Below are 12,207 nucleotides of genomic sequence, written 5' to 3' on the forward strand. Positions count from 1 at the left end.
CCCATAGTGCCCAGGGATGTGCAGGTTAGGGTGGGTTGGCCATGGGGAAATTGTCCCATAGTGCCCAGGGATGTGCAGGTTAGGGTGGATTGGCCATGGGGAATTGTCCCATAGTGCCCAGGGATGTGCAGGTTAGGGTGGGTTGGCCATGGGGAAATTGTCCCATAGTGCCCAGGGATGTGCAGGTTAGGGTGGATTGGCCATGGGGAATTGTCCCATAGAGCCCAGGGATGTGCAGGTTAGGGTGGGTTGGCCAGTGCTCTGCAGGAGTTACCTATGATGCGACCCACCGCGCGGTGGGGTACCCGCAGTTCCTCGGTGACCTTGGTGCTGTCAGCCAGGAGCTGATGAATGGCCACCTTGGCCTGACACACTTGGACCGGCGAGCCGATGATGGTGAGCAGTCTCTCGGTCGGGCCCTCCGAACCTCCCGCCAGTTCCTCGCCATCCTCCACCTCGATCCGGGCTCCCGTCTCCTTCCGAAGCTTTGGGGAGGGGGGGGGGGGCACAACAAGGGGGGGGACAGGTCTGAGTCAAGTTCATGGAAACCAGCCCACCCTTACCCCACCTTTAGTTCACCAGAAATGAGACAGAGAGAGGTGGGGGGGGGGGGTGAAGGTACTGCTTTAAACCAAGGAGACCGCGCAAAGAAATGGCCCACCACCTGGGACAATCTGCTCGACAACAACGTTCCGATTGGCTCCTGATCAGACGACGAAGCCGTGTGTGGGGCCAATGCAGTAAGAACCCACGATCACAAAAGGAAAGCAGCAAAGATCCCTCACTGTGTCTTTCTCTCTCTCTCTCTCTGTGTCTTTGTTAGAGTCACAGAGCATGAGAACAGACCCTTCGGTCCCACCTGTCCATGCCAACCAGATATCCTCGAGTCACAATTTGCCAGCACTTGGCCCATATCCCTCTAAACCCTTCCTAATCATACAGCCATCCAGATGCCTTTGAATTTTGCCATCTCTCTCCCTCTCCGCGTCTCACTCTCTCCCTCTCCCTCTCTCTGCGCCTCTCTCTCCCTCTCTCTGCGCCTCTCTCTCTCCCTCTCTCTGCGCCTCTCTCTGCACGTCTCTCTCCCTCTCTCTGCGTGTCTCTCTATCCCTCTATGTGCATCTCTCCCTCTCTCCCTCCCCCTCTCTCTCGGCGAAAGGGAGGTCTGCAGATGCTGGAGATCAGAGTTGCGAGTGTGTTACTGGAAAAGCACAGCAGGTCAGGCAGCATCAGGATTCCTGATGAAGGGCTCTGGCCCGAAATGTCGATTTTCCTGCTCCTCAGATGCTGCCTGACCTGCTATGCTTTTCCAATACCACACTCTTGACTCACGTCTCTCTCTCTCTCAACAGACAGTCAAAGCTTTAACAACGATCTCTGCGGCATCCCTCTGGGTCCAGCCAGCCAACCCTGGTCAGTGGGCTGTTTATGACTGCTCTCTGTTTCTTTATGGATGCTGCTGTTTAGAAGATAGAGTTTTTGATGTCTCAAAAGCTTTGAGTGATCAGGGTTTTCTGTGGTTGTGTGTATACCCCTTGACCATCCGGAATATTTAATTGACTGATGTACTCCTGGTCCTGCCTGTCAATAAAACGTTTATTGTATCTTAAAACACTGAATGGGTCGGGGTGTCCACTCTGAAGGTGAGCTTTGTGCTTGCACACAAAGGTAGAAGTATGGAACAGAGGGACAATTTATAAATATGAATAAATCTAACAGGAATCCATTACCTTAATCCTCACCTGTTTAATCGTGGAGCCCTGGCGTCCGATTATAACTTTCACAGCATCTCGAGGAACTTTCATATCCATGGCCATCTGATTGTCACTGACCAGCACACAGTGTTCATCTACACGAGAGAGAGAGAGGCAGGCACAGGGAGAGGCAGGCACAGGGAGAGGCAGGCACAGGGGGAGGCAGGCACAGGGGGAGGCAGGCACAGGGGGAGGCAGGCACAGGGGGAGGCAGGCACAGGGGGAGGCAGGCACAGGGGGAGGCAGGCACAGGGGGAGGCAGGCACAGGGAGAGGCAGGCACAGGGAGAGGCAGGCACAGGGAGAGGCAGGCACAGGGAGAGGCAGGCACAGGGAGAGGCAGGCACAGGGGGAGGCAGGCACAGGGGGAGGCAGGCACAGGGGGAGGCAGGCACAGGGGGAGGCAGGCACAGGGGGAGGCAGGCACAGGGGGAGGCAGGCACAGGGGGAGGCAGGCACAGGGGGAGGCAGGCACAGGGGGAGGCAGGCACAGGGGGAGGCAGGCACAGGGGGAGGCAGGCACAGGGAGAGGCAGGCACAGGGGGAGGCAGGCACAGGGGGAGGCAGGCACAGGGGGAGGCAGGCACAGGGGGAGGCAGGCACAGGGGGAGGCAGGCACAGGGAGAGGCAGGCACAGGGAGAGGCAGGCACAGGGAGAGGCAGGCACAGAGGGAGGCAGGCACAGAGGGAGGCAGGCACAGAGGGAGGCAGGCACAGAGGGAGGCAGGCACAGAGGGAGAAAGAACCCCATAGTGTTACAACAGGGAGCGAGATGCCTCAGGGATCCCAATGAGGAGCGATTGAGCCCTTTCGGATTGTACTCAGTGAATTTCAGCAGAACGGGGGAGGGGGGGAAGAGACCTCAGCAGAATCCTACACAGTTCTAACAAGTTAAGGTGAGAAGGATGGCCCCCCCCCATGGGTGGGGGAGTCCAGAACCAGGGGGCTGCAGTTTAAGGGTCATGACTTTTCGGGTTGAGATATGGATTTTGTCACCCAGTGGGTTTGACGACAGTAGAAAACAATTGAGGCCAAACCTGTGGCGTGTTTTCAAGAAGAGGTAGACGTCGCACTTGTGGTTAAAGGGGTCATGGGATACGAGGGCACAGAGCTCGATGATCAGCCACAATTATACTGAATGGTGGAACAGGCTGAAGGGGCTGAAGGGCCTACTCCTGTGTCAGAACGCGGCACGTGACTGAGACAGACAGCTCTGACCTGCCCGAGAGGGAGAGGTGGAGGTCAGCTCAATAGGAACGATAGCCTATTGAGGGGGAGTTAGAAACATGTGCGGGAAAGGGGCTGAGGAGAGGGGGGAGGTGGTGAGAGCATACAGCACAGAAACAGACCTTTTTGCTTAACTTGTCCGTGCTGACCAGATGCTCTAAATTAAATTAATCCAGTCCCATTTACAGTCATAGAGCTGCAGAGCACGGAAAACAGATCATTTGGTTCCATGGTGACCAGATAATCCCAAATAATCTAGTCCCACCTGCCAGCACCCGGCCCATATCCCTCCAAACCCTTCCTATTCATATAACCATCCAAATGCCTCTTAAATGCTGTCATTGTACCAGCCTCCACCACATCCTCTGGCAGCTCATTCCATACACGTACCACCCTCTGTGTGAAAAAGTTGCCCCTTTTATATCTTTCCCCTCGCACCCTATACCTATGCCCCTCTAGTTCTGGACTCCCCCACCCCAGGGAAAAGACTTTGCCTATTTATCCAATCCACGCCCCACATAATTTTATAAACCTCTATAAGGTCATCCCTCAGCCTCCGACGCTCCAGGGAAAACAGCCCCAGCCTGTTCAGCCTCTCCCTGTAGCTCAGATCCTCCAACCCTGACAACATCCTTGTAAATCTTTTCTGAATCCTTTCAAGTTTCACAACCTCCTCCTTACAGCAGAGACACCAGAACTGTGAATGTAGTATTCTAACAGTGGCCTCACCAACGTCCTATGCGGCCACACCATGACCTCCCAACTCCTGGACACAATGCACTGACCAATGAAGTCAGACAACACCAGGTTAAGTGACTTTACCTGACAAACGAGGACGGCTCAAAGTGTTCCTGGTTTCACATAAACCTGCTGGACTGTGCTCTGGTGTCTGACCTGTGACCTTGTCCACCCCTGTCCAACAGCAGCACCTCTCCAGCAAGGCTTACCAGTGAGGGCAAGCCATGCCAAACACCCTGCCTACCGGAGACCCCACTCTCAGGGAACTTGGTTCTGCAGCTCTAAGGGAGAGGAGCTAGCTGAAAGAGCCACCCTGTCAGCAGAGGGCCGAATGGCCTCTTTCCTTCAGATCTTCAGCCTCCAAGACATCGAAGTGTTGTGGCAGCAGATCTGTGGACACATCACATCACAGAATCCCGAGAGTGTGGAAACAGGCCATTTGACCCAACAGGTCCACACGGACTCCCCACAGAGCTTCCCCACCAAGACCCGCTCCCCTATAATCCCGGCATTCCCCATGGCCAACCCACCCTAACCTGTACATCCCTGGGCACTATGGGACAATATCCCATGGCCAATCCACCCTAACCTGCACATCCCTGGGCACTATGGGACAATATCCCATGGCCAATCCACCCTAACCTACACATCCCTGGGCACTATGGGACAATATCCCATGGCCAATCCACCCTAACCTGCACATCCCTGGGCACTATGGGACAATTTCCCATGGCCAACCCACCCTAACCTGCACATCCCTGGGCACTATGGGACAATTTCCCATGGCCAACCCACCCTAACCTGCACATCCCTGGGCACTATGGGACAATTTCCCATGGCCAATCCACCCTAACCTGCACATCCCTGGGCATTAAGGGACAATTTCCCACGGCCAATCCACCCTAACCCGTACATCCCTGGACACTATGGGACAATTCCCCATGGCCAACCCACCCTAACCCGTACATCCCTGGGCACTATGGGACAATTTCCCATGGCCAATCCACCCTAACCTGCACATCTTTGGACTGTGGGAGGAAACTGGAGCAGCTGGAGGGAACATTTGTGGACACGGGGACAATGTGCATTCTCCACACAGACAGTCAGCCGAGGGTGGAATTGAACTCTGATCCCTGGCGCTGTGAGGCAGCAATGCTAACCACTCAGCCATCATGGCACCAACTACAGTGGGGTGTAGTGGGGTGTAGTGGGGGAAATCAGGCCCCGTATCCAGGCAGATATGGTCAGTGAGCCACAGGAAGCAGAAACAAATGCACTGAAGTTGCCTGGCGCCCCGCGTTGGTTTACCTCGCCTCTCCCTGTATCTCCTGTACAAGATATATCCAGCTACTGCACCAGCAGGAACCCCAATCACCACCATGGCCTTCTGTGTGGGGGTGAGGTTACTCCAGGGGCTACCCAACATCATCTTCCTCAACACACCGGGACCCTCGCCTGCCAGAACACAAAGACAAATCTCAGCAACACGTTCACGTCTCTCCCCCCCACCCCACTCACTTCCACACTCCCTTCTCCCCTCACTCCTTACCCCCCTCCCTCCTTACTCCTCCCTTACCCCCTCACTCCTTACCACCCCCTCCCCTATTTTACCCCGCCTCCCCCTCTCACTCCTTACCCCGCCTCCCCCTCCTTAACCCCCTCTCCCACACTCCTTGCCCCGCCTCCCCCTCTCACTCCTTACCCCCCTCCCCCACACTCCTTACCCCCCTCTCCCTCCTTACCCCCCTCTCCCTCCTTACCCCCCTCTCCCTCCTTACACCCCCTCACCCTCCTTACCCCCCTCTCCCTCCTTACACCCCCTCACCCTCCTTACCCCCCTCTCCCTCCTTACCCCCCTCTCCCTCCTTACCCCCCCTCACCCTCCTTACCCCCCTCTCCCTCCTTACACCCCCTCACCCTCCTTACCCCCCTCTCCCTCCTTACACCCCCTCACCCTCCTTACCCCCCCTCCCTCCTTACACCCCCTCACCCTCCTTACCCCCCTCTCCCTCCTTACACCCCCTCACCCTCCTTACCCCCCTCTCCCTCCTTACCCCCCTCTCCCTCCTTACACCCCCTCACCCTCCTTACCCCCCTCTCCCTCCTTACACCCCCTCACTCCTTACCCCCCTCTCCCTCCTTACACCCCCTCACTCCTTACCCCCCTCCCTCCTTACTCCTCCCTTACCCCCTCACTCCTTACTCCTCCCTTACCCCCTCACTCCTTACCACCCCCTCCCCTATTTTACCCCGCCTCCCCCTCTCACTCCTTAACCCCCTCTCCCACACTCCTTACCCCGCCTCCCCCCCAAACTCCTTACCCCCCACACTCCTTACCCCCCTCTCCCTCCTTACCCCCCTCACTCCTTACCCCCTCACTCCTTACACCTCCTTACTCCTCCCTTACCCCCCTCCCTCCTTACTCCTCCCTTACCCCCCTCCATCTCCCTCCTTACGCCCTCGCCCCTTACCCCCCCTCACCCCCAGTCCCCACCCCTTATCCCCCAGTCCCCACCCCTTATCCCCCACTCCCCCTTCCCCCACCTCACTCCGCCCCCCTCACTCACTCGCTCAGTCAGAGCCGGGAGGCTACAGTCCCTCCGCCCAATCACAACCACCTCAGCGCTCACCCCTTGGCCCGGGGTCAGCCAATCACGGAGCCGCACCGCGGCCAATCGCCGTGCGCGGTTGGGCTGGTCCACCTCAGCGATTGGTCGTCTTCCGCCCCCTGCCCCGCCCATCAACCGCAGCTTCTAACCAATGACAGCGTGGGATCTAGACGAAGGGGCGTGGCCCCACCTGTCCCCGTTTGGCGATTGGGGGATTGGAATGTGACCAATCGAAGCTGGCCTCTGCCACGTGGTGTTTGGCACCCGACCAATCGGTGAGGGAGCATCCGGGGAATGCGTGCCGGTGCCCGCTGGGAGTTGTAGTCTTACGGGTTAAGACGCCGCTGCGTTGGTCACCGCCGCGCGTGCGTAGACACAACTCTCTCCCCCTGCCCCCTGCAACACTCCGCCCAACAACAATCACATCGGACCAGAGGGTGAGTAGCTGAGGAAGCGCATGCGCCGTAGCGCCCGTTTGCCCCATTGCCCCCATCGCCCCCCACGTGACCCGCCCGTTTTCCCGCGCGCGGGAAAGGAGGGTGGCGCGTGCCGGGCGCGGCCGTTAACCGCAACACCAATAACACGAAGAACTTGCATTTCTCTGGCGCCTAGTGCTTTTTGTCTAGCCTTTTAAAACAAATTAACGCCAGTTTCGACGGGAGGGGGGGTGGGGGTGCAGCCAGCACTTATTGTGGGGGCTTGTAACGGTTGTGGGTTGAGGTTTTTTAAAAAATTTCGGAGAACTTGCATTCCAACAACAACAACTTGCATTCTTTACCGTCTGTTTCTTTTTAAAATCCCCTTTTGAATTAACCTCAAGTTTGACAATGGCATTTCGTGGAGTCTGTGATCAGGGAGGGTTGAGTGTGGTCTTTTTTGAGAAGTTCCCCCCCCCCACACACAACAACAACCTGTATTTCATTAACGCCCAGCGCTTTCATAATTCCTTTTGAATTAATCTCAGGTTGGCGGGCGTAGCCAGCATTTGGTGGGGTCACCGCCAGCTGAGGAGAGGGAGTTTTGTATTTGAGGAGGTTGCCCCCACAATGACAACAACAACTTGCACTTCTGTAGCACCCTTTCTCTCCTTTTCGATTAATCCCAGGCAGGTGGGAATAGCGAGAACCAAAGAAGGGTCACTCAACCCAAAACGTTAGCTCTGCTTTCTGTCTCCTCAGACACTGCGCAACTTGCTGAGTTTTACCAGCAAATGTTCCTTTTTTTTCAGATTTGCGGCAGCTAAAGTACTTTTGTTTTTTTGAAGCTGCAGGCAAGATAGTTGTCCAGTCTAGAGCCAAGTAACATGACATTAAAAATAAGGAGTGTGTCACAGAGGACTGAGATGAGGAAATTTGTTTTTAATTCAAGAGAGCGGTGAATCTTTAGAATTTTCTAACACCGAGAGCTGTGAATGCTCAGTCTTTTGAGAATATTTAACATAGAGGGTAATGCCGTTGAATGTCAAGGGGGCGATGGTTAGATTCTCTGTCAATGGTAACCCCCAGAATGTTGACAATGGGGGGAATTCGGTGAGGGTAATGCCGTTGAATGTCAAGGGGGCGATGGTTAGATTCTCTGTCAATGGTAACCCCCAGAATGTTGACAATGGGGGGAATTCGGTGAGGGTAATGCCGTTGAATGTCAAGGGGGCGATGGTTAGATTCTCTGTCAATGGTAACCCCCAGAATGTTGACAATGGGGGGAATTCGGTGAGGGTAATGTCGTTGAATGTCAAGGGGGCGATGGTTAGATTCTCTGTCAATGGTAACCCCCAGAATATTGACAGTGGATTCAGTGATGGCAACGTCAATGAATGTCAAGGGGTAATGGTTAGATTCTCTGTCAAGGGGATGTTGGTTAGATTCTGTCTCAATGGTAACCCCCAGAATGTTGACAATGGGGGGAATTCGGTGAGGGCGATGCCCATGAATGTCAAGGGGGGTAATGGTTAGATTCTGTCTCAATGGTAACCCCCAGAATGTTGACAATGGGGGGAATTCGGTGATGGCAATGCCCATGAATGTCAAGGGGGATGATGGTTAGATTCTGTCTCAATGGTAGCCCCCAGAATGTTGACAGTGGGGGTGGGGAAATTCAATTATGGCAAAACTATTGAATGTCAAGGGATGATGGTTAGATTTGATAGAGTGTGGCACTGGGAAAAGCACAGCAGTTCAGGCAGCATCTGAGGACCAAGAGAGTCGATGTTTCAGGCTTAACCTTCAGGACTGATAAGAGGGTAATGCCATTGAACGTCACGGGGTGATGGTTACATGCTCTCTTGTTGGAGATGGTAACCCCTAGTATGTTGATAACGGGGACATTCAGTGATGGAAACACTGAATGTCAAGGGGGCGATGGTTATATTCTCTGTCAATGATAACCCCCCCAGGATGTTGATAGTGGGGGCGGGCGGAATTCAGTGATGGAAACACCATTGAATGTCAAGAGGGCGATGGTTAGATTTTATCTCAATGGTAGCCCCCAGGATGTTGAAAGTGGGGGATTCAGTGATGGGAACACCATTAAATGTCAAGGGGGCGATGGTTAGATTCTCTGTCAATGATAACCCCCAGGATGTTGATAGTGGGGGGGGGGGGGGGGAATTCAGTGATGGAAACGCCATTGAATGTCAAGAGGGCGATGGTTAGATTTTATCTCAATGGTAGCCCCCAGGATGTTGAAAGTGGGGGATTCAGTGATGGGAACACCATTAAATGTCAAGGGGGCGATGGTTAGATTCTCTGTCAATGATAACCCCCAGGATGTTGATAGTGGGGGGGGGAAATTCAGTGATGGAAACGCCATTGAATGTCAAGAGGGCGATGGTTAGATTTTATCTCAATGGTAGCCCCCAGGATGTTGAAAGTGGATTCAGTGATGGGAACACCATCAAAGGTCAAGGGGTTGTCAGTTAGGTTCTTTCGTGTTGGAGATGGTAACTGCTAGAGTTTAGAAGCCAACAAGGCGAATTATTTGAACCAATCCTGAGGAATCCCGACACCATTGATGAGGGGAAGATGTTCCCTCTCGCGGGAGAATCTGGAACTAAGGACTGTTGTTCACAAACTTGAGGTCAATCTTGGAACACAGAGACACATACTATATGTTGGGATATACACACACAAGACAGAAGTCCTTTAAACATTCAAACCTTTATTAAAACATTCATAGATAAGTTAAGCAAATGTTCTGAGTGCCAACAGTTGCAATGCGGAGGCCATTCACAAAATTGAACTGAGATTGTTTATTCACTGGATCTGGACTGAAACATCTCAAACCGGGAATGTGGAATTTTTATTTTCCCAACCCCATCCACATCCCGAGACAGATCTAACCCAGAGATCGTTTGCTCACTTGCACGCATCTGTAGCGTAGTCCAGTATCGTAGGTTCCACTTGTGTGTGTGGACATTATCTTTTAATTTTCGTTCTTTTTCAAATCTACAGCCAGTCGTAGAAAAGAGGAGTAATCTGGAAAAGGTTTGGCAGCACCAAGCAAGAGGGTTCTGCTCCCCAGAAGGGTTTAATCCTTCGTCCCACCCTCTGGGAATTTCAAATAGTTGGTTTGAGCAGCTCGGACATGCCCACTGTGTTCTACACTGTACCATGCAAACACCTGTCCAAAATCATGGCGCTCCGGGAACAGGCAAAATAATTTGTCCCCCAGACTCTCTGGTGAGAGAAATGAGCCCTTACCGATGGTCCAAAGGATGAATTTCTGGGTCCTGCGTTTTCAACATGGTCTCTCTTTGAGTGGATGGAATAACAAGAGAAGAACATAAACCACGAGGATTTTGAGGTAAGGATCGGTTCGATGTGCTCAATGACCCTGGTCTGTCCAACCTGTGACTCCTGCAGCAATGTGGTTGACTTGTAACTGCCCACTGGGCAGTCAGGCAAGGGCACTAAATGGAGATGTTGATGATTGAATAACGTCAGAACAAAAAAAAAACAGGCCGTAGACAGATAGGATTTGGCCAATCTCAGAGACTGCAGTTTGAGGAATCAGTGTCACTCATCTTCCTCTGATACCACCATGAGATGTGCTTGTTGCCCCCTGAGAAGGTGGTGAGGTGCCCACTTTGGTCAGGGTGGCATGGGGCACCCCTCAGTGAATGTGGAGATTTGGGCCTAGAGGACAGTGCGAGGCCTGGAGGGGAACTTGCAGGGGGGGGGGGGGCAGTGTTCCCACGTCTGTGCTGCCCTTGTCCTTCTGACTGGAAGTGGTCGTGGTGCTGTCGGAGGAGCCTTGGGTGGTTGGTGGAGTGCGTCTTGTAGATGGTACACACTGCTGCGACTGAGCATCGATGGTGGAGGGCCTGGATGCTTGTGGGTGTGCCTGTCAGTTTGTCCTGGACGGTTTTGAGCTGTTGTTGGGGGGGGGGGGGGGGGGGGGGGGGGGGGTTGTGAGATTAAGAGCTCCCACTGAGCGAGTTATCAATGTTGGAATCATTTGCGGTGCAGGTGAGGAACAACGCTGTCTCACTCTGGAGTGTTTTTCCATTCTCCCATCTACACTTCCAGGCGGGCGTACCTTGGTGGCCTAGCTGATGTGGGGCTGGCCAGTTGAAAACGGAGAGAGTCAAAGGGTACGTTTGACCCTTATCGGACACACACACATAGCAAATGTAGGAAGCCTCAGTGCACAGTGAGTAGCTGTGGGGGTAATGTGCTCAGTAAGGCTCCTTGCTGTAGGTGAGCTCTGCTTTCTAGAGTACTGTGTCCACTTCTGGTCACCCAGTTATAGGAAAGACATGATTAAGCTGGAGAGGATTCAGAAGTGATTTACCAGAACGTCGCTGCATCTGGAAAGTTTGACTTATAAAGAAAGACTGGATAGGCTGTGACTTTTTTCACTGGAACTTAGGAGGTTAATAGGAGTTTATAAAATCAGGAGGGGTATAGATAGAGGTGATGGTAGTTGTCTTTTCTCTAGGATGGGGGATTTCAAGACGAGAGGACACATTTTTAAGGTGGGAGGAGAGAAATTTAAAAAAAGGACAATTTAATTTTACCCAGAGGTGCGTGTGTGGAATGAACTTCCAGAAGAAGTGGTGAATTAGAACATTGAAACGCCATTTGGGATTAAGTGCGTGTATAGGAAAGGTTTGCAGGGATATGGGCCAGGAGCTGGCAGGTGGGGCTAGTTTAGTTTGGGAATCTGGTCAGCACGGACTGGTTGGACCGAAGGGTCTGTTTCCGTGCTGGATGACTCTGTGACACGACACAATGAGATTTGGAACTCCTGTGCATCTCCTGCACTTGCCCACTGCACCATCAGGAGGCGCTCTTCTGGAAGGGCTGGCCTTATTCAGTTTTCTTTCTGGAGAGGTCACACCTAACACCCAGCTGACGCCTTCCACAAATCACACTGGGCCTTGGTCCGTTAATGCTCTAACAGTTGCTGTGTTTCAGTGAAACTGGTTATTCTTAGATGGCACTGTCTCCCCCATCAAACACTCCCAGGGACAGGGGCAGCACGGGGTTAGATACAGAGTAAAGCTCCCTCTACACTGTCCCCCCATCAAACACTCCCAGGGACAAGGGACAGCAGGGGGTTAGATACAGAGTAAAGCTCCCTCTACACTGTCACCCCATCAAACACTCCCAGGACACGGACAGCACGAAGGTAGATACAGAGTAAAGCTCCCTCTCCACTGTCCCCCCCATCAAACACTCCCAGGGACAGGGACAGCACGGGGTTAGATACAGAGTAAAGCTCCCTCTACACTGTTCCCCCATCAAACACTCCCAGGGACAGGGACAGCACGGGGTTAGATACAGAGTAAAGCTCCCTCTCCACTGTCCCCCCATCAAACACTCCCAGGACAGTGGATTAGATACAGAGTAAAGCTCTTAGTGTTCAAATGACAGTACC

At 53.4% G+C, this 12,207-nt stretch overlaps 1 protein-coding gene across 1 annotated transcript in view; it reads right to left on the reverse strand.

Moving 5' to 3' along the window:
• LOC132805523 (tudor and KH domain-containing protein-like) overlaps positions 1-6,354 on the reverse strand; it is a 29,918-nt gene extending 23,564 nt beyond the window's left edge. Inside the window, exons 1-4 of the mRNA XM_060820634.1 lie at positions 6,286-6,354; positions 5,027-5,173; positions 1,743-1,849; positions 275-485 (exon numbers count right to left, since the gene is read on the reverse strand). Of these exons, the coding sequence (XP_060676617.1) occupies positions 275-485; positions 1,743-1,849; positions 5,027-5,147 (439 nt within the window). The 5' untranslated portion in view covers positions 5,148-5,173; positions 6,286-6,354. The remainder of the gene's footprint in view (positions 1-274; positions 486-1,742; positions 1,850-5,026; positions 5,174-6,285) is intronic.
• Positions 6,355-12,207: the final 5,853 nt, after the last annotated feature.

Source organism: Hemiscyllium ocellatum, chromosome 50 (assembly GCF_020745735.1).
Source record: "Hemiscyllium ocellatum isolate sHemOce1 chromosome 50, sHemOce1.pat.X.cur, whole genome shotgun sequence".
Classification (NCBI taxonomy): Eukaryota; Metazoa; Chordata; class Chondrichthyes; order Orectolobiformes; family Hemiscylliidae; genus Hemiscyllium; species Hemiscyllium ocellatum.